This window comes from Chelon labrosus (assembly GCF_963514085.1).
Source record: "Chelon labrosus genome assembly, chromosome: 9".
In the NCBI taxonomy this organism is placed as follows: Eukaryota; Metazoa; Chordata; class Actinopteri; order Mugiliformes; family Mugilidae; genus Chelon; species Chelon labrosus.
The window spans coordinates 8,212,237-8,236,430 of NC_140359.1; the positions used below are offsets into that span (position 1 = coordinate 8,212,237).

At 40.1% G+C, this 24,194-nt stretch overlaps 1 protein-coding gene across 1 annotated transcript; it reads left to right on the forward strand.

The window, feature by feature from the left end:
• The first annotated feature begins 8,764 nt into the window (after window positions 1-8,764).
• Window positions 8,765-19,407, forward strand: atad1a (ATPase family AAA domain containing 1a). The gene is made up of 10 exons (XM_084551176.1): window positions 8,765-8,913; window positions 9,897-10,097; window positions 10,261-10,359; window positions 10,481-10,601; window positions 11,889-12,089; window positions 13,065-13,171; window positions 13,255-13,344; window positions 13,708-13,758; window positions 14,002-14,174; window positions 15,499-19,407. The coding sequence occupies exons 2-10, from the start codon at window positions 9,924-9,926 to the stop codon at window positions 15,626-15,628; spliced, it is 1,146 nt and encodes a 381-aa protein (XP_084407302.1). The 5' UTR covers window positions 8,765-8,913; window positions 9,897-9,923; the 3' UTR covers window positions 15,629-19,407.
• The last annotated feature ends 4,787 nt before the right edge of the window (window positions 19,408-24,194 follow it).

Consider the following 24,194-nt stretch of genomic DNA (forward strand, 5'->3'; position numbering starts at 1 on the left):
GGTAAAAATAAAATGAAGGAAAAGTAGAAACTCACATTTGGATGTTGAATAGGCAGTATCCATGATGTGTAAAATAAAGTGTGATTTATTTTACATGTACGATAAGGATGAATGAGCATGCCAGGACTTTAAACACAATGGCATCTACATCACAGCCCATTCATCCAGTTGCCTTTCAGAATAAATGCTGCTGGTTTGACTCAACATTCATCACCAAGCGTAACATTTTACCAGTTAGGCTAAGAATCTTTCTCACGTTTTACTCAACGTGAAATATTTCTAAATATGTATGTTCCTTGGTGATTTTGGTTTGAATATGCTTCAGGCCGCTGAAGGTTGTGCTGTAGCCTTGGACATCCTTGTGATTCTAGTGCTGATCCCAAGCATCATCTGTTTGTGTGTGAATTTATTCATTTGGTTATTTGGTTCAGTTCATTCTTTTGTTTTTGTTATTTTTTGTCTTTTTTTTTCTTTTTTTCAAAAAGCTACTTTAAACTCATTAGCCTTGTATCCAAAGTATATTCTCCCAGTGGGACTGAAAAGCTTGTGGGTTTGTGGAAAAGAACAAACTGCATTAATCTGGTCTTCGTTGTGGCAACAAACTAAATAATCATCAAGTAAACTGAGGGCAACTTTTCAAATTTTTAATTTCTGAAATACTTTTAGGCAGGCACAAAACCAAACTGTATGCGAACTGTTGGCACGACAGTGGTAACAACCCTGTTACTAAGCAACTGGAAAAGAAAAAAGAGAGCCAGGACCTCATAAAGTAGTCCTAATCCACTTCTTCCTGGTTTTAAACTAGATACATGATTATAAGCACTTTTCTCTGTGGTGACCTTTTGAGAGCATAATCGCAGTCTGTGCAAATGTGTTCCTTGAGAGCTCAGTAGCAGGCCAAAGATCACAAGCATTAGAAGATAAAACAGGGCCCTCTCTACATTCTGCCAGAAAACGATATCACCCCAGAACTCAAGTTTCTTTCCAGAATTGCCAAAGATTTGGTCCACACGTTGAGACAGGAAATGCCTGATACCATACTGTATATACAGGATACTATATATAAACCTGAGCTAGCTGATGCTGCACAGGTTTACAGCACAGAGGCTTTGAAGTGAGGGCTCTGCTCTTTTTCTTCTCCAGGATTAATTTTGCAATCAGTCGTGCTGTGTTAAGATGAAGTAGTTTGTATATTCTTTAGAATTAATATCTAGCAATCTAACAGAGTGAGGAGCAGTCGTTGTAGTATACGACAGCTCTCAGAAGCGACCTTTACAATCATATTAACTGTAGTAAAGCTACTATAGGCCACTTGAAGGGATGACATATATAGCGTTGCCACAGTAAATCCTCGACTAACTCCCTGTGATCAGATGAAGCTCTGAAGAGGTCATATAATGGCTCAATATTAGTCCTGAACTCCTATCAGCTTTTATTACAACTCAAGAGAAAACCAGGTTGATTTCCTTGGCTTCAAATAACATGGAAATTGGATTAGTTTGTGCAGATTTTGTGCTCATTCTTCAATTATGTGAAGAATAACACTCACTTAAATGCTCATGTAACTCCAGCATATTACTCCACCTTCTTCGATCTTCTTTGTGTCTCCGCATTCAGTGTGTGCATGGATCAGATCGGCTGTGGTTTGTCAGGAAGTTGTTCTGCACAAGGAAGTTGTTTTCAGCAAAAGAAAGACCTGGCATGCAAAACACACCAACAAAACAAAAAAAACAGAACAATCAGAACAAGATACATTCACTGTTGTGTTACTCTTCCGTTCAGTGTCACCAGGGACTTGGTTTCTTACCTCTCATTAGCAAGAAATGCTGTCCCTATCCTTTTTGTAAAGTTACATTTTGTTGTGTTTTGCAAAATATTTTTGATTTTCTTTTGTCTGTTGTGTTTGTGTTTGGCACCTCGGGGCCATCGTACACATGTCCAACGCAGAAAGATTAGAAAGGTGTGCTAACATCGTCACAAAAATAAAGAATATGCGACAAGGATCAACAGGAACATTGCAGTTAACAGCATAGTGTTACTGTGCACCTTTTAACCACCGCTTCACCCCACCAGGCCTTGTCTTTACTATTATCCGTCCATTTAAAGGCTGTGGTACAAGCTGTGTTGGAATTTGGAAATTGGTTCACTTGATGCTTTCACACACAGATCGCAGGGTGTTGAAAAATCCAGACAGGCAGCATCAGCAGGCCTGTACAGCTCAGACGTGTTGCACACGGAAAGGAGGCAATGGCAGGGGTAGGAAGAGAAGGAGGAAGAGGAGGAGGAAGAGTGAGCTCATTCAGGCTGCCAGCTAGTGTCCCCCAGGCTACATGAAACACTGATGGACTTGATAGATTGGTGAGAGCGCCAGGGGGTTTGGGCTGAGCTGAGCGCTGACCGAGCTCCAGTGCTGGGAGGAAAAATAAATCTGGCTGACACCAGCCGAGTGTGATCTGCTCCACACACAGCCTCCATCCAGTAACTCGGGCTTATCGAGGAACAATCAAAAGTTAGATTGTGTTTGAGGATAAATATGCCATGTGGGGTTATGCCAGAGGTGGTGGGGGAGGTGGAGGGCGAGGCCAAGGACGCGGGCCAAATATGGATTCTGATTTAGTATTCTGTCAGAGCATAAATAAAAAAATATGGAAAGATATCCATTATCTTTGGACTATGAATGACAGAATCTGCCTCTGGAAATGCTCTATGCATGGACTAAAAAATTGCACACTAAAACTTCAGAACCAGGCATTTCATTTATGGTTCAAACTGAGACAGATATTTACAGACTAGCATGTCTGTAGTGAAATATATATATATGGAACATCACCTGTCATGGGAAGTGTCCAGTCTGAACCCACAGTGTTATTTGGAAGAGGTTTTAATCAGTCAAAGTAAATGTTGTCTCTGGATCCCCAAGGAGGTGCATTGAGGGAGGATGATGATGGGAAAGATGGGGGATGGTGAGAGACAATGCTAAATCTCCTGATGGAATGATGGAATCTGTGCAGCGCCACGGTTAGGCTCCTACACACAGCCAGCCATCTCCCTCATCCGTCTTCCCAAATGAAATATAATGGAGAAAATGGCCAATGGGTGATGGAGATTGATTCAAAAGAAACATGAGTGGTAATCAATATGGCTCCCTGTGCAGCCAAGCAATGTAAGACTCCCCGCACCACCCACTGATTACCCCCAGGCTAAAGTTGGGTGCCATCACGCTGCCTGTGTGTAATTTATGATGAAGGTGTCACTCACAGAATGATATGCCATGGCTGAGGGAGCCCAACTCATAAGGAAAATAAGTCCACATATAGGAGTTGCAGTTCAGAGCTGTTTTGTTCTTGTGACGATTAATTGATCCAAGGGATCCCATAAAAAGTCAGAACTGAATGATGCATTTTAAGATAAGACTTTGAGTGACTAATGATACTGACTGAATGTTCCCAGGTCCCTGATGCAAAATTGTCTTTTTGTCTTTAAACATTTTAATAGGATAGTTTGACACTATGGGGAAAAAAATCATTTTTATGATTTATGAATTAGAGGGAGGGTTGATACTTTGGCATGTCATATACACTGATCAGGCATAACATTATGACCACCTTCCTAAAACTGTCTCCCTTGAGTCCAGAATGTTGTTAGTCGGGGCCTTAGTTGGCTCCTATGGGTTGAGGGGAGTGGCCTCTGTGGATCAGGCTTGTTCCAGTGCATCCCACAGATACTTGATCAAGGAGTGTCACTGCTATAGGGTGGTGCCTGGTAACATCCACATGAATGCCAGGTACAAAAGTTTCCCAGCACAACATTGTATTGTCACAAGGTGGTCAGTGTTATTCACTTCTCCTGTCAGTGGTTTTAATGTTGTGGGTGTTTAACTGTATGTTAAATGTGAAGCCACAACCATCATCACTTTTAGTTTATTTTGAGCAGATAAAACAAATGAGATGCATACTAGATAGGTGCTGGTATAGTCAGATATTGATTATTGATTATTTTCACCTTTAGTCATGCTAAGCTAAGCTAATTGCCTGCCGGCCCTTTTTTCACATGTATCCTACAGACATTTCAATGGAATCAATCTTCTCAGCAAACTCCTATCAAGAAAGAAGTAAGCATAATTGCTGAAATGTTTACACTATTTCTTTAGTAGTCTCCATGTGTAAATTGAAACTGAAACAACTCCACTAAAAGTACGTCATTGATGTACCACGGGAAGCATTCCCTGTGATTTTCTCAGCATTCCTCACTCTGAGGATAAAAGAGGCAAAGAATCCAGCAAGATGACCCCAATGTGTCTGCAGTCCAACCGCAGCACCGCCGCACACTGCTTTATCCATGGAAGGACCCTTGCAAGGCAGTATGCACATCTATTGGTAACCAAGGCAACACAGCCGCAACAGAAAGTGGGGATCAATAATGAATATGTGGCAGGTCATAGCTCAAGAGCAGGGTAGTGAGGGGTGAAGCATACTTTTCCCTATCCACATGGGGTGCATACAAATACTTTTCTTTTCACAGTCAAAGTAAAAAAAATAAATAAATAAGATTAAATTTTATTTCCACTGTCACGCGTCATTTGTATGTGATGTATGGTATGGTGGATAGGAGACAATCTCAAGTGTTTCAGTCTTGGCATGTCATTTTGCCAACAAGGGCCGAATAGTGTACATACTGACAGTGTCAACCCAGCAGGCCCCTCTTTTTTATCTGCATACCTGATGTGTGTTCTCCTTTATTTATTCATTCATTTCCACGTGGCAAAGTACTGCCCAGACAGATTGGTACTGCCAGTTTGATGAATTACAGCTGGAACTGGCCAATTGTTTTCACTCGACAGGACAAGTCTCACACGCTCTGAACTTAAACGTCCTCCTTGTCAGAGGAGGTCTGTCATTCCCCTGCTTTTTAGAAGCCCACATAACGGATGCCATCCTTCTCACACGTACACAGACACCAGGCCACCTACCTGCCTTTCCCGGGGCTTTTCTTATTAAAATCTACCTGAGGAATTGGAGCTGTTCACTTCAATTTTATCTCCACGACTCAGAATGTTTCATGCCAGGTAGAGATTATGGAGTCAGGTCCAGCTATTCACATGAACAGTGAGGATGTAACCACGGTGGATGTGCGGAGGTGGAGTAGTGAGTTCTTGGAGCTGCTGACTCTGTCAGCCTTTTGACAAAGAGAGACAGCCAACTTCAAATGAAACTAATTTTGTCGAGGTCAAGAACATGTTCATGTTAGGTGCTTTTCAAAGAAGTATTGAAAGAAAACAACTGTTTATTATTATATTTTATATAAGAAATCGTATTGCTTTCGTCATATTTCAATAGTAACTGCATTTAAAGTCACACAGATGTACAAGATCATTCACATGAAAATATCACAATTTTAGAGGAGAAACAAGTAGTGAGGCCAGACTGTAAGGACTGACTTAAAGTGGAATTAAAGTCAGGTTAAAATTCAGCATGAAAATGAGACGTGTTAAATCCCTATGATGGCCACCCAGGTAATATCTGCAATTAATGCACAGAAAGAAACCACTTTACCTCTGATCTTCTGCATGAAGCAGGCTAATAATCTCCATAGAAACAACAAAGAACATTCAGTAGAGCTGCTCAGTCAACCTAACATAAACTGCAATAGTGCCAATTAAATCTGAAAGGAAAAACAAACATGATTTCCACAAATACTTTGGCTGAACATGTTATTTTAGAAGTGTAGGAGGAGGACCAGCAGCCTGTCACCAGTGACAGATGATAACCTGGTGATGATACATTTCGAAGCTGCATGTAGGGGAAAAACGGTGTTTACAATCCATTCACGGTGACAATTACATATCTGCTGTCAGGGTCTCCAGGCTATAGAAATTAACACATTTATTCTTAGATGAAGTTTACCATTTAAAACTTTCACACTGTGACAGTTGCTACACTGGCTGTCTACGGGAAATCCCAGCTGCTTTCAATTTGCCTTTTGTTGGGATTTCACACATCCGTTAATACAGTTATATGTTTTATCGTGCTACACTATTACATTTCTTTCTTCTCTCTCATGTCATCACTGTTAAGCTTAAACCACTGGCTTAAACATGTATTCCTGTGTTTTCAGTGCACAGTTGTGTTCCCTCTGTCAATCTCATGGATGTTGACTACTGTCACCAAATACTGAATATCTACATTTGCAATCATTATTAGCCAGCACACTTGACTTGACAACTAAATACTGTAAATAAATGAGAAAAATGCAGCAGTACAGAAATAAATGATGTGTTAAAAAATAGAAAACTGTAAAATCCATTTAAAATAAAGCATGATGTATTTACATTTCTAATCATCAAATAAAGATATTCAAAAATCAGCCTAATGTACTATATGTGCAATGCGCCATTTGGAATGCATAGCCTTCTCACCTGTCTCAGGTGATGGAGGAGATGAAGAAAACCAATTATCGCGTTTTTTGTTTAGATTTGTTTTGAGCATTTTTTGTGTGTTGTCAGTGCTTCTGTAACCATGGTGAGGATCACAGTGTTGAGGACACTGAAGAAAGTAGTCAGTCTAGATGTACAGCTGTAATAATCTTTCTCTGGCAATGTCAGTGGGTTGTGGACCCGAGTGAGTTACCTTGGCAAAATGAACACAGACTGCATGATGCTCGAGGAAGCCTCTGCATCATGCAAAATCCCTGTGTTGAGCAGTATTGAATTGAGGCTCCTGCAGACGTTAGTTGTTTCATGCATCTCTATTCAGCTCATCCTGCTGTCTTTTCATCTATGCCAAATGGCAATGATCAGCTTATTTGTCATATAACAGACATGACTCATTTATATTACCTTCCTGAACAGTTGGCAGCTGATAAGTGCCAAAAGGGAAACCTGAAGCAAGAGTGGAATTGCAGTTAGTGCAGAAAGTGCAATGGTTCAACACTTTGTTTTTATAGTTGCTGCTAAGACAGCTTCTTTATGAATATGCAGGAACCTGACACTTGAACATGTAACTTTGTAATGGCTTTTGGGAAATGATTATTAAAAAAAAAAAAAAAATCTAAAAAATATTTGATGATCATCCACTTGTTTTAAAAAGAGTTGTTTAAAGCACACTTCTAAAGTTTCATACTTTTGAATAAACCAATAAATCTACACTTGTACTGTAATGAATACAGTTGGTCCAGATCTCTTTTGAAAAGGATTTTAAAAGAAACTGTACTAAGATCAGTGGAATTCTTTCTCTTGGAAAACGAGTGAATAAATAATCCCCTCCCAAATAATTCCCTGTCCTGCTAAAGGTAATAACTCTTCCTAGGAGATCGAAAAGGTAATCTGTGACTAACATTTAGTTGCGTGTTAAAAGGTCTAACATAACAGTTAAAAGTTAGATATACTGCACGCACTGTCCACACACAAGGAAAAAATATAAACCAAAATATAAAAATATAAAAAACAGTGCAGTACAGTGTAATAGCACAAATATTACCAGTCAACGGGGCTGTATATCCCCTGCTGCAAAACAATCAGCCTATTCTCTCAAAAGAGTGCAGCTTTGGCGTGTGAATGCTTTAAGTTTTATTTCAGCCACAGCATAGTGGACCGAATGTGTTGGTGAGTAGTTGTTTGGGCAAGGTGCAATGTGTTGTGGGAATGTGGAGCCCCGGCTGCACTTTGCAGATACACAAGCCTGCGCTTTCATGCCCAGACCCATCAAAATGGCCCCGTCAGGCGGCTATCTCCTGGGACTCGCTGCTGCAGTACAGGGGGATTAAAGCTTTTTATGAAGCATTTTCACAGCCAAAGGTGTGCGCAATCGTGGTCTCTGTGCCATTTTCCACAACAAGGGTGGACTTAACTTCACTGGATGGTTTAAGCTGGAACTGTGCAGGATGGAATTCTGCATCCAATTTGGACACCTAATGGGACTACAAAGAGGGAGGAAGCAAAACTAAAGGGGAAAATAGGAAAGGCAATCACATATTTTCAAGCACATTGTTCAAAAACCCGTTAATTATGCCCGCATAAAAGTGTGGTAAACTAGGCCACATTGTATTCTGTCTTTTGTGGACTGTGAGGTGAATGTTAAAATGAAAACTGTTATGGCTTATTTTGGCTTCAGGTTGATGCAGGGGTTGTGAGTCTTGGAGGAAAATACTTGTGTGTTCATAAAACCATCTAAAATATTGCAAATTATGGATGTCTAGCAGAGTTTTTTATACTTCCATACTTGTGTTTCCTATGAGCAGTGCTACACTGGTAAAAACCAAATCAGGGACCAGCTGTAACGGCATCTTCAAAATTAGTTCACAATCTGTGACAATTAACAATCCCTTTGGTCCATGTGTGATAAATTGCTTGTAGGAGAAGCCCATTTGTTACAGCCCTTATCTTTGAAGACTGAATTATCCATTATCAGACAGTGGTGTAAATGAGTGGAAAACAAACACAGATTGTGAGTTCAGATTTCAGCTATCTCAGGCTAGGGAACATTTGCATGTAGCCTACCCCAGGACATACTTGGGTGTTTGCCTGCACTACAGAAATAACCTCTTCTCTCACGTTGTATATTTTACACATAGCAGACATATTGTATATGCAGTATGTCTCCTAAATGTGTCACATCCTCTCTGACATGTTGAATATTCAACATTTAGTTAAACCTCCAAAGTCCATAACTGACTTGCAATAAATAAACCAATTGTTACCGGTCCTTGCCTTCCTTCCAGGGTAATGTACCTGCAGTAGTGATGTAGATGCTGTCCATGGTGCTGATGTGTGTATTATCTGTGTGGAAGCTCTGCCATCCAGTGGCAGGCTGCATGAAACACCCCGTCAGGAACCAAGGTCATCTGTTCCTACCCGAGCCACAAAGCGTGTTGCACCTACAATGCGTTTTCGTTGTATTTCTCTTGGCTCCAGCTTCAGTAAGCGTTCCTATTTTGTCTTTCACGTATTGAAGGATGCTACTTACATGTGTGCCAGTGTATACAGCAGGAATTAAAACAAATTAAAAAAATGTCTGTAATATTTAAATTATACGGTGCTAAAGTGTCAGGCTGGGGTTTTGACGTTGCAGTTGTCTTAGCTTTAGCTCGCGTGAGATGCTAACTTGCCGTAACTTGCGTCTTTCTTCCTTGGTAACGTTATTAAATCAGGGATGCGACTACTATCGAGAGTCAGCGAAATTGTGTTTGTGTGTAAATGAATGGCAGCACCGGCTAATAGCGTAGTATAATCTAGTAACATATAATCCAAGTGTGGCAGCAAACATAACAGTGACAGTATGCTTAGCTTTTGAGCATCAGAATTGTTAGTTACGTCTAAACTCATTCAGAAATTTGACAAGTAAAATTTACTGCACAAATGTAAAAGTTTATACCATAAGGACATCTTATAATTCATGGCTCATCATCCTCGAACCACAGTTCAATTCGGTTACATGTTAATACAAGTTGGCCCTTTTAAAGTAGTATTTATTACTCTATTTCACATTGACTGTGCTAGTGGTAATATTAGTTTATTGGTGTATTGCACGCATGAATAATAATTTTTTGCTTATTAGCCTTGTTATTGACAGTCATGGAGCTAATAAATATTTTTCTCTGATGCAGAAAAGTGGTCTACGTTTCAAAATGACTATATCTCATAAACCATTCAATGTAAATGGGCTTTACTAGTTAATTACGTCTATTCAACTCACTACCATTCAGTGTTCGTAAGTGGTCAGCCTTGGGCAAATTGTGCAGTGCAAAATGTTAAATGCATCCTCATGTTTACTGCAGAGCAAAATTAAATTGAGGGATTTGTTAAATTACACACTCACACGACAGAATGGAGCACAGCTACCACACGTCTTTGCCAGGAAACTTAACTGCCCTTTCTGATTGTTTCCCACCTCTGTATCCAGCCAATGGAGTGACATCAGCGAGCAGAGATGCTGCTGAAAGACCTTCCCAGAGAGGCCCTGATGCGGCCCTTGTCCAGGAATGAAGTTGTGGGTATGTTGGTGCGGTTGACCGTCTTTGGTGCAGCCACATACTACAGCATCAAATGGGTGGTTGAAGCGATGGATCCTACCTCAAAACAGAAAAGCCAAGCCAAAAAAAGGGTATGTGGAGCTTAAGCACATAACATAAGCATTCAATACTGTAAGCACGCGGTGGATGCTGCTGTTGATCCAAGTTAACTGCTGCAAAGGAATGACTGGAGCAGCATTTTTTGTCAGCTGTGCAGCGCTGTATTCAGCTGAGTTGTGTGTCTTAACTCTCCAGGCAGAACAGCTGATGAAGAGGATTGGTGTAGAAGGGGTCAAACTAACAGATTATGAGATGAACATTGCCTCTCATCTGGTTGATCCTCAAACTATGAAGGTAACAGTTGTAGCACTTAATCCTGAGATTATCAATTGCCATTACATATTTGACATTTTTATGATTGCACTTTCTGACACAACGACTCAGAGCGACCTATTTACAACCTCACTTCCTGTAGGTTTCCTGGAGAGATATAGCAGGTCTGGATGAAGTTATCCTTGAGCTGCAAGAAACGGTCATCCTGCCCTTTCAGAAAAGACACCTTTTAGCTGGATCCAAACTCTTTCAGCCCCCTAAAGGTACCACAGCATGGTATCTGATCTCAACTACAAGTGTCATATTTTACAAATAATTTTTAAGTTCCAGTCAGTTTGTGTTATTAAGTATTACGTGTAACATAAGTTTTTGTTGTCTGACACGTCATGGAAAAATTCAGCAAGAGAGGGTTGTTGAGAAGCTAGTAATGATTCAGACTCAGTGATCACTTTTGTTGGTTTATTGCAATTATTCTGCGCAGAAGGAGATGTACACGCAGAATAAAACCCTGAGAGCATGTCACCTCAAATGTAAAGATACAACAGGCTTTATAGTGCGAACTCACGTTGGTTCCGTGCTTGTACACGTGGAACCAGTGGACAAGCACCAAGAGTTTTTGCACAAAAGAAAGTAAGCAAGAAGTTTAGGAGACAGCGGTTAGCGTGTAGCATGCTTAGAATGCAGAACAGGAAATGTCAGCAGTTTGCTCCCAGGAAGTTCTGTTCAGGGGCCCACTTTAAGATAAACTTACAGTGAACTTATGCTGACTTAGGAACATTAGGGCTAAGAGGTCACATAAGTAAATACGGACAGCATATATAAGAGAAATGTAAATCTTTACTGATTAAGGTTGTCACAAGAGAAGTTTTCATTCTGATTGAGTTTATTATTCAAATGATAAAATAATAATGGAACACTGCTGATCATGTAAACATAGCTAGTGACAACCAAGTTATTGTTACAACCTGACTGCACCTTTTTAAAATGAATAATGTTTGTTTCAGGGCCTCAGAAAAGAAGACAACTTGAAACCGAGATTTATGGTTCATGACCTACTAGAGACATGATGGTTGTAATTTTTATCTGTTTGTCTTGTAGCCATTACCTTCCTCATTAGTTCCTGGAAAGCCCTCCAGTACCTATGCTTCCATCTTGAACAATGTGCCACAAAGCATCAGATAAGATTTATCCACCTGCAGCTTGACAGCAGAGAATCACTTCGAGGAATACATAAATCTGTGCAGTGCTTTTACTGTTTGGCACAAAGCTTTACACAGAGCTTCAGGATGAGTCAACCTTCACTATTACCTGCTTTGGGAACCCAGTTCCATTCTTAGACTACAGGCTTTGTATGTACCACGTAACTTTTAAAAAGCCTCTCGGAAAAGATTGCTAATACCAAAGCCTCAACACAGATGCCAGTACTAGTTAATATAAAGCACATTTAAATTCCTAACTCTATGAATAAACACATAGTTTAAAGTCGTTTTTAGCTGTTTTGTCTAGACAATGGAGGCGTTTGAAGAAAACATCCATTTTTGTCCTTGCAGGTGTTTTATTGTTTGGTCCTCCAGGATGTGGAAAGACCATGATCGCCAAGGCAACAGCCAAAGCCTCAGGATGCAAGTTTATCAACCTTCAGGCCTCCACGCTAACAGACATGTGGTACGGCGAATCACAGAAGCTCACTGCCGCTGTCTTCTCGTTAGCTGTCAAAATTCAGCCCTGCATCATCTTCATTGATGAGATTGGTGAGTTTCACAGACCGAGCACATGTCAAAAATGATTTGTTGTGAAGTTTATTATTCTGCTACATTTAATCAGTCTTCATCGTTATTCGTTGAGGCAGAAATGATGAAAAGTAAAATATAACGGTTTCTTTTAGAATTTCATTCTTTGTCATTCAGGATTAAGGGAATTCTTTTCAGTCAGGAGTGAGGCTTCTTAGCATTTTTATATAGACTTAATACACTCCTGAGTCTCTTAAGATCAGTGACTCTATCCCTTTTACCATATCAAATTCATTATATCAATTTTATTTTATTTTTTTTATCAATATGCATTCTTGTCACATCACCTAAAACATTAGTCACTGCCCAGGTACTGTTCCAATTCAAAGTACCCATTCCAAATAACTGGATGTGTTCTTGTCCTGCCCTTATTTGTGTATACAGTTGTCCCTCACCGCGAAAGGTGAACCGCGCGGTTCACCTTTCGCGGCCTCGCAGTTACGCGGATTTTTTTAGTGCAATTTTGCATGCTTTTTTTCTTTTCTTTTTTTACAGCGCATTGTTTTCTGCGTCCTGATTGGCTAAGGGAGAGCCCGCATGTCGTCTTCTGCGTCCTGATTGGCTAAGGGACTGTAGACCATTGTCAATCAATCTCCTCCGTACGGTGTCTCTTGTACAGTACAGAATGCATTCAGCTTGCCAAATTTACATATACAGTATCTTTGATCGCTGGCAGTGTGACTGAAGTGCGGTATGTTTGCAAGAGAAAAGTGTATAAAGTGTGTAGTGAGGGGTTTTGCAACCTTAAAACATTTATAATCATTGTAAAAAATAAAGCTGACTACTTCGCGGATTTCGCCTATCGCGGGTTATTTTTAGAACGTAACTCCCGCGATAAACGAGGGACTACTGTATACAGCCCATGGTTATAACTTCTAGAGAGAGGTTTGGTGTAAACACTGTCTTCATTTTATGATTTGGCCTCTCGTATGTCAGACTCATTTCTGAGGAATCGTTCCAGCTTGGACCATGAGGCCACGGCTATGATGAAAGCCCAGTTCATGAGCCTGTGGGACGGCCTGGACACCTCCTCAACTACTCAGGTTTCAACCAGAGCTTTGTCTTACACTGCGGAAAGTGGTTACTTTGGAATAATTTGTTCATGCTGTGATTCTTGTAATTGTAGGTTATGGTGATGGGAGCGACAAATAGGCCACAGGATGTGGATCCAGCCATTCTGCGCAGGATGCCCACAACTTTTCATGTTGGCCTTCCAGTAAGACATGTGCACAGCTGCAGCATTGATTCAGGGAAAAGGATTAAGCAGAAGAACATTTTCGAAACTCATATTTGCTGTCACTATGTGTTTATCTTGTTGTGCACATTTATGCTTGTCTTATTCACAGGGCCACTTTATTCAGATTGAGTTTGAAGGACATGTAGTAGTAGTAGTAGTAGAAGTAGAATAAGCTTCTCTTTACACATAATTGACCCTTGTCTTCACTCTCTTTAGTCATACATAATCTGTCATACATAGTGGGACTAATGATGGAAAACTTTATAAATTGCTGATTAATTGCTGTCTGAGAGGTGCTGTATAATTATATAATAATGTAATCTATTTTCTAAATGCTTTCAGAACACAAGGCAAAGGCAGGACATCCTAAGGCTGATTTTAGCAGGAGAAAATGTAAGATGTGATTCCTTTCATACTAGTCAAATCTAGAAGAAATTATTCCACTCACAGCTGTCTTGTGTCATTTTCAGAGAGCATTTCACACCTGTACTTTCACTGTCAACTCACATTACATATAAACCAGATCACCATGAGCAGCTGGCACTTGATTGGCAGCAACGAACATGACACCAAAGAGTCGTGACAGGGTAATTTTATATAATAGCCTCACGTTGCTTGTCCGACTTTTCTTCTCAGCTGAGCAATGCCATTAATCTAAAGGAGATTGCAGAGAAGACAGACGGCTACTCCGGTAGTGACCTCAAGGAGCTTTGCCGCGATGCTGCCATGTATCGAGTGCGGGACTACGTCCGCAAGGAGCAGATGAGACAGATCGCTCAGCAGCTGCTGGACTGCGAGGAGGAGGACAAGTATGACTCACATTCAAACACCCACAATATATCATGGCACTTCCATGTTTGTCCAGCAAGCATTTTGATATTCAACTGTAGCACCTGCCCTGAACAATTTGCAATTATTAGATCAATGTGGGGTTTTCAAAGTTGATTGCATGTATTCATTTGAATGATGTACAATTTCAGTACAGTACAATACTTCAGCCTTTTTTTTAGTTTTCTTAAGAAATATTCAAGTTTTTTTCATAGTGTTTAAACCCTGGGATTACAAGTGAAACTGATTATAATGAAGCATGAATGCAGTCTTAATACTAATTGAAAGCATTTCAGGTTGATTCTTTACACACAGTACTGTATACCATTAAACTAGACACCAATCGAGTTGGATCCGATTTCAAAACACCTGGTAGTACATGAAAAGGCCTACAGAAAAGGTTTATAAAAATATCTGATCTGTTTAACCTGTCCTTCAGCTGTTGCTTAGCGACTGTTGAAACCCCTATTGGAGCAAGGCATTACTGCTGAAAGAAGAAATACTTTTTACTTTTTGTTTTCAGAGCAAACCAGCTCAATTCCGATACAAAATGCAGCAGCAGCAGTAGCAGTGTGTGGTTTCAAATGAGTTGTAGAATAAAGATCCGACGGCTCTTGGCTCTTATAGTTGGTATAATAATATTCAGTATGTTTACACTAGTGACAAAGTGACTAGATAATTTTAAACATACTCCAAAGATTCGGTTTGCATAGTAAACAAAAGCCCAACTCGGTCCTACCTAACAGAAGTTGACGTGGTCTCCGTGTTTGAGTGTGTTAAAGCTTGCTTCCTGTCCAGCAGGTGGCGACTCCACTGTTTTCAAAATGTCTAATTGTATAAGAGTCTATGAAATAACGGTCTGAGTCACTAATTTCATATTTCATATTATATATTATGGTCCCATTTAGAGTAAAGTAGACGATAAAGCAGAGAGTACCTTTTAGGTGTGCAAGATGGCCTGGGTTCTCGCTCTGATCCAGATGTGTCTCCGCTGTAAAGCAGACAAGAGAGAGAGTGACAGCAGCAGGAAGCAGAGACAAAAAGCTGTAGTCAGGTTTGCAGCTGCCTGCAGGCTGTACAGGAAGTTACACAAACACTCACTTTCTGGCTCGGTGAAGCTTTGGTTTGGTGTTAGGCCTGAATTGTGAATTTTGCTCTCTATTATTTGTACAGTATAGATTAAACAGCCCATTATAAAAGTTAGTGTGTAGACCATTCTCTGCACAGTTAGTGTGCAGTGTAGAACTGTGGATCAGCTGTTAGACTCTGTGACTGACCTCAGATTCCTTGTGTCCTTGGCTCCAGACCTGTGGATGAGGAGCGGTTGCGACCAGTCACCCAGCTGGACCTCCTCTTTGGCCTGGACAAGATGAAGGAATCTAAGCGGGCCACGGCCTGCATGTTACCCAGCCCATCAGAGGTGCCTCTGGACTAAACACCATCCGTGCACTACTGATGGTAGTGCCTTCTTCTGGGCCTCCACCAAAGTGTCAAAGGTGCAGTTGGAAGAGCCAGCAGACAGCCATACTTTTTTAAACTTTGTTTACCCAGACAGGGGATCTTATGAGCATTTCCAGCCCCTCTTTATGTGTATGGTTACAATATAATCAGAAATCCATCATCTCCATGTACTGTACGTTGACATGGACACTGTTACTGTTTTTGCACGAACAACGTTAACAGATACAACATTTAGGATGCGATCTAACAATTGACGTACACAAGATCATACACTGAGGAGTGTCATGAATCCTCAGTCATTCAATGTCTTACCTGCCCAGTGTCCAGTGTTACCAGTTTATTTATTTTTTGAGAGAGAAAAAAATCACTTTGTAGTGACATTATTGCATCACCAATGAGGAATCGATTCAGCTAATTTCGGTTCCTCAGCATCCTCCACCCTCACGCTATATTCTCTGTAAAGTTTGATGTGTGATTGCACATTCCTCCCTTTTCCAAGTATCAGTGTGTCAAGCAAAGACTGGCTGATTGATTTTCAGAAATCTCAATATTCAAAACTATAATCAGGCAGTGTGTAGATTTTTAAGTTTGATTATTTAAAATCAGCTTCACTTTTATTGTACACATTGTCTTTTTTGCCCTAAGGTGCTTAAACTGAAACTGAAGTTACGGCTGCTTTCCTCTAGTGGATGTACTGATGTGGTTTGGATTTTTGGTTACATCTTTATTTTTGAAGGTATGGAGAGGATGCATTTGCCTCATGTGATGCCGTAGATTTGTAGATTTCTGATACTTACAGAGTTGCTGCTCCCAAGGAGCATTAATTGTAACTGTTAAGTGTGTGTCTTTAGTCACAAAATCACTGGTGTAGGTGTCAGCATGACACAGAAGAGCAGAGCAAAGACCAGCACAAGTGAAATATAACATTTGCTAATATTGGAAAAACAGTTCATCTAAGTACCTGTTACTCTGATGGAAATTTGAGACCATAGTAAATTGTGACATATTTGTGTCAATTTTAGGGTCGGATTTGAGTCTAAAGGATCAAGAGCAACGTGGCCTGTGTGCAACCTTTTCCCAGAGGTGTTAAATCGTCTAAATGCTGATGACAAAACATTCAGTTGTCAAATGGAAAAGGGTCACAATTTAAAACCGTTAATAGAAAATCACCTGTGTTGGTAATGTGAGACAGGGGAAGCAATAAAACATGGTTACATCCTGTTATCTCAATGATTATTACCCTACTGCTAAATACAGCACCACTAAATGTTGCATCACTACTCAGTCTGCTGGCTGTTGGAGTGGAAGTATCACGAATGGGGTGCTGTAAAAATGGGAGCAAAGTGTTAAGTTACAGTTGATGCCAAGACAATGAGTGCAACAAAAGATGATGAATTGTCTTCAGTGCGTTTTTCATTGCTTTGTAACCCAAAACGGTCTCAGTTTTCCATCCCGTAGCTGATACTTTTTTGTGTTCAAATCCTCCCAGTGTTTTTCAGCATTTGGTTTTTTTACTGTCATATTTACTGGCCCATTGTAATCATCAGTAAATCCCCATTGAATCTTTTTGTAATGAGCTTTTCATTTCACGTTCTCTGCATCAGTCAAAGACTGACAGCAGTGGCTGTTGCTGCAACACATTTCAGGGTTTTCTGTGTCAGTCACTATTGTTTTCACTCAAGGGAGAGCATGGCTTTCAAATCTAAGCGCTTTCAATCAGCTGTCAGCCATAATGATTTTCTACCTCCCCCTGTATAAAAAGCCTCATTATTTGCCACATGGTCACAGCATGTCTCCATTGGTCAGACCTCTCTCCCTCACAATTTGAGAAAGTTGGAGCATTTTTGTCGCTTATGTCCACATGGTGGCACTGAAGCTACATCGCCCTGTTACTAAGGCAGTTTTATAGCATTGTGGGGATACAATGAAACAGAGAAACCTGCATACTCGGCTGTCTCCCTTATTGGTTTATCCGGAGATATTTAGACATCTGTTGCTCTTCATTAGCAGACCTCAGGTGACAGGTAAAGGTTAAAACGTTTCCATGTAAACCAATGAGTGTGTCCCAGCTTCTTGCAGGTTAGTTTCCCTTCATGCAGAAAGGTAACACCTGTGTAAATGCTTTCTCTCAGTGCAATATCACTTATCAGGTCCTACATCAGTTATGTGGCTGAGACTCATTCTATCAACACACAGTGCCCATATGTTACTGTTAATACTACTATCAACTACGTGTATGTGCTAAAAGTGAAATATAAAACGTGTACTGTAAAGTGTATTTATTAAATGACATTGGAGAAGAATATTTAGCCTTTTTACAACCGGCAGAATGTCACCTCAGTTATTTTAGCATGGATTTCAACCTGTCGGTTTTTCTCTTTCCTAGACTGTGTTAACTGTAATGAACCTCACAATTCCCAAAAGATTAAGACCAGCCTGTTTGCTTTTCATCCAATAAATAATGTTACCTATATTATTCATTGCCTTTATTGATCCCTGATGGAGACTTTCATTCTCTGCATTTAACCCATCCATTCATACACACACAAAGAGTAGTGAGCACACTCAGAGAAATGGGAAACCATATGCTGCTCCCAGGGAGCTGTGGACATAGCAGGGTTAGCAGCACCAGTGACCCAACAGTCCCAAATTGGCTCCTGTAACCACTAGTCACATGCTCATGTACTAATTACATTGGGTACCATGTACTGATGACTAATTACACAAATGTTGATTCCACCATATTCGTTCTTACCAAGTGAGATACATTTGTAATTGTTTTAATCCCTAAATGCTCAAAGTCAGCTCATTCAACTGGAAGTCTGAATCATCATAAACTGTTTCAGCTCAGCTTCAGTCAGAAGCTCTTTACCCTTTAGACATGCATTAATGAGCCATTGTTGGCCATAATCAAGCTCTTACTCTTTCCACTCTGTTGCAGTTCACTCCAGCTCTATTGCTGTTATCCAACAGAAGCCTTGAGTCTCTAATAGGTCCACTTTTCAGGACTTGCTGACAACCAAACGACTTTAAAATTGCGGTGTGAGTTCTTAATGGATGTCTGACCAAGTTCTCTGAGGTCATTCCATCTGAGTTGCCTGGTAATAAAAAAATGGAATGGTGTAAAATAAATAAACTCACAGGATTTATATTTTCACATGACAGCGACTACTCAATTATGATGCCTCTTAGTCTGATTTGAACCTCTTCTGGTCACCAACTGCACTCACACTACACTGCACAGCTAATCTTTTCTGCATCTGTTATATTCAGACCAGAACACATCCAGGTCAGCTGCAGTAAACCTATTCAACACATCATTCATAAAAGGGGTTGATAAGATTTTGTAGGTTAAATTAAGACTAGGGCTTCATCATTTTAACGTGGGACTCTATGAGTGGTGGGGTAGCTCTGCTGGCTGTTGCACATTAAATTAGCTCAACAGCTACTGTTTGAACTGCCATGAACCTTTCAACAGACGTCCTCCTGTGTCATACAAATCCTGATCTGTATGTCTGACCACTAACCCTTTCCTTCTTTGTAAAGGCACCACAAAGTTTACTTTTTTACTTTTTAACTGAAATATCTCAACATTTATTGGATGGATTGATGTGAAATCTGCTTCAGATGTCCCTAAAAGGATCAATTCAAACAACTTTGGGAATCCTCTGTCTTTTTATTTAGCACCATTATATGTTCAAAATTTCATTTGCCCAATAGTTTGGTTTAATATCTGCAGTTCAAGCATTCCCACCAAGCTATTTAACTCAAAGCTATACTTCTTTTTTTTATCACTGATTGGTAAATGTTAGCACATTAACACAAATTAAACATGGTAAACATCAGCTTACAATTACAATTGTGAGTGTGTTCATCTTACCTAGCTAAAAGTCCTAAAACATGACTCAGCAGCTAACATGACTGTAGACTCTTAGTCTTGGCCAGATATGAACATTTTGTTTTATTTATCTTGTACAATTTTGGTCTAAGTGTGTTTTGGTTTTCCTGCTGTCCTGGCTTTGGTGCATGGACCATGGAGAAATTTCATAACCAGCTAAGTTACGTGGATGTGAACATGAATAAGAGTCTAAAATAATTAGATTCTTAATATTTTTATTTTATTATTAATTATGTTGGGTGGACAATATACATTTAGGTCCATATAAGTTATAGTTATACGTTCAGTACAGACTTCAATTGAAGCAAATCAGCTGTAATATAAGAGGTTTAACAAAAATACAGTATATGAAACAGAAATTAGAACTGGTCCCCTAGTTTCAGGCTCTCAAATGAACACAATTAGAAATATAATGTTAATATTTAATGGTGGTTGAGAGTCCTTTGTGGGAAACTACACTATATCACCAAAAGTATTCACTCACCCATCCAAATAATTGAATTCAGGTGTTCTAATCACTTCCATGGCCACAGGTGGATAAAATCTAGGAAAGAATGGGTCGCTCTCAGGAACTCAATTAATTCCAGCGTGGTACTGTGATAGGATGCCACCTGTGCAACAAGTCAAGTCGTGAAACCAATCCAACAATCAAATGGAGAAAACACAGGAAGTGTTTTCCCCACAGGAAGTGCTTTCCCCATTTGAGTGTTGGATTGGTTTCTCCTGGTGGCTCCGCCCTCATTAGTTTCACCTGTATCTCGTCACCCCTCTGCCCATGTGTATATATAGCCCTGCCTTTCATTTGTTCTCGTTCAAGTTGTATGTGACGTTACCCCTGTTTGTCCTGTGTACGTGCTTTCTTGTATTCCTGAGTTCTTGTCTTGGTCCTTATCTGTTGTTGGATTTGTGTGTTTGGAGAGCATATTATGTTCCCAACTCCTGCCTCCTCTTTGTGTCCTGCATTTGGATCCTCCCTCCGCTGCTACTAATCGTGACATGTTCCAGGTTCACAGCGTTCACAGTTTCCAAATGCAAATGCCACACTTGAAATCAACTCATGACATTTCATCTGCTCAAGTGATGAAGAAATAATGAATAGCTCACAGATGTCTAAGAAACAGCTTTTGAGTCTATTATGCAAATACCATTGCAGTGTGAGCTACATTCTGTACTAAAGAGCTGTAGCTATAGTTCCAGCACCTTGTGTTTTGGTCAACAGCTAAGACGTGACTAAAATTATCTCAGTGTACAAAAATATATTACATTATATCATATTTTCTAAAGCCTTGAAACCTGCATTGCCTTTTTATTTATATGAGAAGGTTGTGAAGGCATTTATTGAGTAGACTCTGGTTTTGTGACTCCAACCCTGCTTAACTTTTATGACATTTAGTGACAATCACACCAAGGAAATCTGCATTAAACCCTACATATATCTATGGATCAGTACAGCGTTGCTATGTTGTAAATTGGGGCTGGTGGTTGAAGTAGCCATTTAATCACCAGTTTTCTAATCGTGGGGCATGGTTGGACTCTAGGTCGACCTTTCTCTGCTCTGTTTATGCTAATAGTAGGCTCACTCACCAGAATGTATGATGACAAAAGAATGTTTAGCACAAGGTCACTCTAAGCCTGTTTGTCTCATTTAAGTCTTAAAGCCTGACTGCGGTTTGGGAATTCTTGTGTTTATTTCAAGGAAGAAATGCTAATAAATGTGGATAAATGCTCTTCGTGTATCACAGTTGTTGCATGTCGAGTGGACAAATGGGGGATGATATTTACACTTCAGTCTTTAATGAGGTAAAGTCTGGAGATTTTAGCTCCAGCTAAGTTCTGCAAGGATGCGTGTCTTATCTTTGACTCAGAATCATTGATTAGTTATTCATAAAGCCATTGATGAGTTATTCATGAAGAGGGAGTCAAAGTTAAAGCCTCCATTTCAGCTCTTTTCAATTAGAGGACAGCTCCCAGTCGATAAACATGATGGAGGAAGCTCTCCCCCGCAGAACAGCTGGCTGGAGATGTCAAAGACTTCCCATGGAGAGGAGAGCTCAGACGCAGAGAGATTCGCTTTTGTCTGGCCCCAGTCTGTCAGTATAGCAGCTCTCAGTGCTGGTCTGATGGTTTCAACCTTTTTTCCATCAGATAGGAGTGTTGGAAACAGTGTATAATGGCCCCACTCTGCTCTGTGACAGTCCTCTGAAAGCTTCACTGTCATCAGACATGATCGAGCAAGCCCAGATAAATCAGAGGCAGCTGTTTTCTCTGCCACATTTCTCTGCAGGATATCCTGTTGCCTGCTGATGCTTGAGTTTTTATAGCTGGAGTAGATAACTCAAAAAGCCATATTGCATAAGCAAATGTAGAGGAGGCCCACACTAGCAAATACTGTGAGATTAAAGGGTTCGAAGAAAGAAGCAAGATGAATGCTGATGTTTGATTAAGTTGGGGTCTTTTTACTTCACATCAAAAGAGGGAGTTATTTACACCAGTGGTCCGGGGTAAGACGCAGGGTTCGCCTATGCTAACAACAAAGACTTTGTGGTTAAATAAGGAAACACCAAGCTAGGCTTTTAAAAGGCAGACAAGGGGTTTTAAGAGCATATTTCAACCTAATCATGCATCAGTAATTTAGATGACACATTGACACCTATTTATCATACGAATTGTCTTATAAACAAGTTTTAAGTAGGAGAATCCGTTCCACTCTCATATGTACACTAAATACACAAGCAGCTCTGTTAGTTTACTCTAGTATAATAACTGGAAACAGCCTGGGAAAGTCTGCCCTGAGCCTACAGTGTTGTTTTTTAGTTGAAGTGTTTGTTGGCAGATTGTTGTATCTTTACCAGGTTAATGTGTCAAAATTTCACATTTGTGCTCAATCCTCTGCTGGACTTAGCAGTAGCTACTGTATATGCTATGTTTGTATAGCATCACAGTTAAATACAGTATATCTTCATTCATGAAAACTAGTTACACAAATTTTAGGCAACATTTAAAACAAATGTCACAGGCGCCATTAAAAATCATGTGAAAAATATTAGTTCTGGACTGAAAGTGAAGTTGAGGAATTGAAGCCTGTTAATCGTGCAGCTTGGTGGCTCTTGGAGTCGTAAATTGCACGTCATGGTAGCTGCATCTTAAGACAGCTCTCTGTGTGTGAAGCACGTTGGATTTGTAGAGGTGTTCATAGCTGGTAAACACCAGCCATAGCACCACTGATTGAACACCTCTAATAGATACAACCCAGTACGTTTTTTTTTCCCAGCAATATTTCAGTGTCAACTGATCTTTTAATAAAACCTCTGGCTTCAAGGAACATAAAGTTTGCATGAGTAAATAGTTGTTTTTTCAAATAAATTAGCATTTTCCACTTTTGGCTTACAGAAGTCTCGAAACAACAAGTACCACTCTCCTGAGTTCTGACAATTCAGCTTTTTATCTCACAGCAGCTGCCTCACACCTGGATGGAGGACAAGGCTGGAGAAGAGGCTGCTCCATTAGCAGATGTAATTGGAGTGTCTGATGGCTGCAGCACACCAGATGATAGGTAATCAGAAGGTGTGTGGTCTGTGAGAGTAGGTGTTAAGAGAAGGGTCAGCTCTTAGGATTTACTGCTGCTGTTATTGAGCACCACTCCCTCCGCTGAGTGCACTCCAAAATCAGAACTTATCTATTCCATGAGTGAAGTTGTTGAGGAAGTAGTGTGTGTCTGTGCAAGTGTAACTCAATGATGGATTGTAATTGCAGCAACAGATATCTTTAATATATTTACAGTATTTTCTATTAGATTTCTATTTAATATGTGTTTCCTAAAGCTGCTCCAGGCTTGGCAAACCAGTGCTAATTCCCCCACTGGAGGCAAAGCACAAGTAGAAACATTGTCCAATTCATTCCTAAAATACTGTGTATGAAAATCACATTGTCTGAAAGTGGGACGCCAGACGTCCATACAAGTCAAGTATGCAACTAGAGTAAGCAGCGATGTCTTTCCTTGAGATTATGTGATGTTTTTCAACCGCTGCCATTCATCATGAGTCATTTCTTCTAACTCTGGCTTCTCCCTTACTAACTGATGATCAGTCTCCATCTGGGAAGAAAAAATATATCAAATCTGCAGAAATGCATGTCTGCTTAAAGTCAGTTTAGATCATGATCCGCCCACCTTTAACGGGAAGTAATGACCTTTTTTTTAAATTTTTTTTATCATGCCCTTAACAGTTTTGATTGAGATCAGCTAATTGCAAGGTGCCGTCGTGGTACATCGTCAGCCAAACAATTACAGTAAATCCTGAGTACATTTCAAACTTCAGTACACAGTTCACAAATGTATCCAGCCTTAATCCTCAAATACGTGAACTGGATGAAATAATCAGCATAATCATCATCTGACATCAGCAGCCAGGATTATACTGCTGTTACAATCAACCCTTTTTGCATATGCATAGTATCTTAACTGATGCTGCTGAAGAGTTTGCCTAAGGAAAGCAATCAAAAGATAGTTGCAGATACGCTACCATTTCATGAAACTGTGTGCATGTTTTTTCATGAATAGATATTTATTTAAAACTTGCCGTTGTGTTTCTCCATGAATGAGCTCTTTATTAACTGGAGCTCGGTCACAGTAGTGCTAACGCCC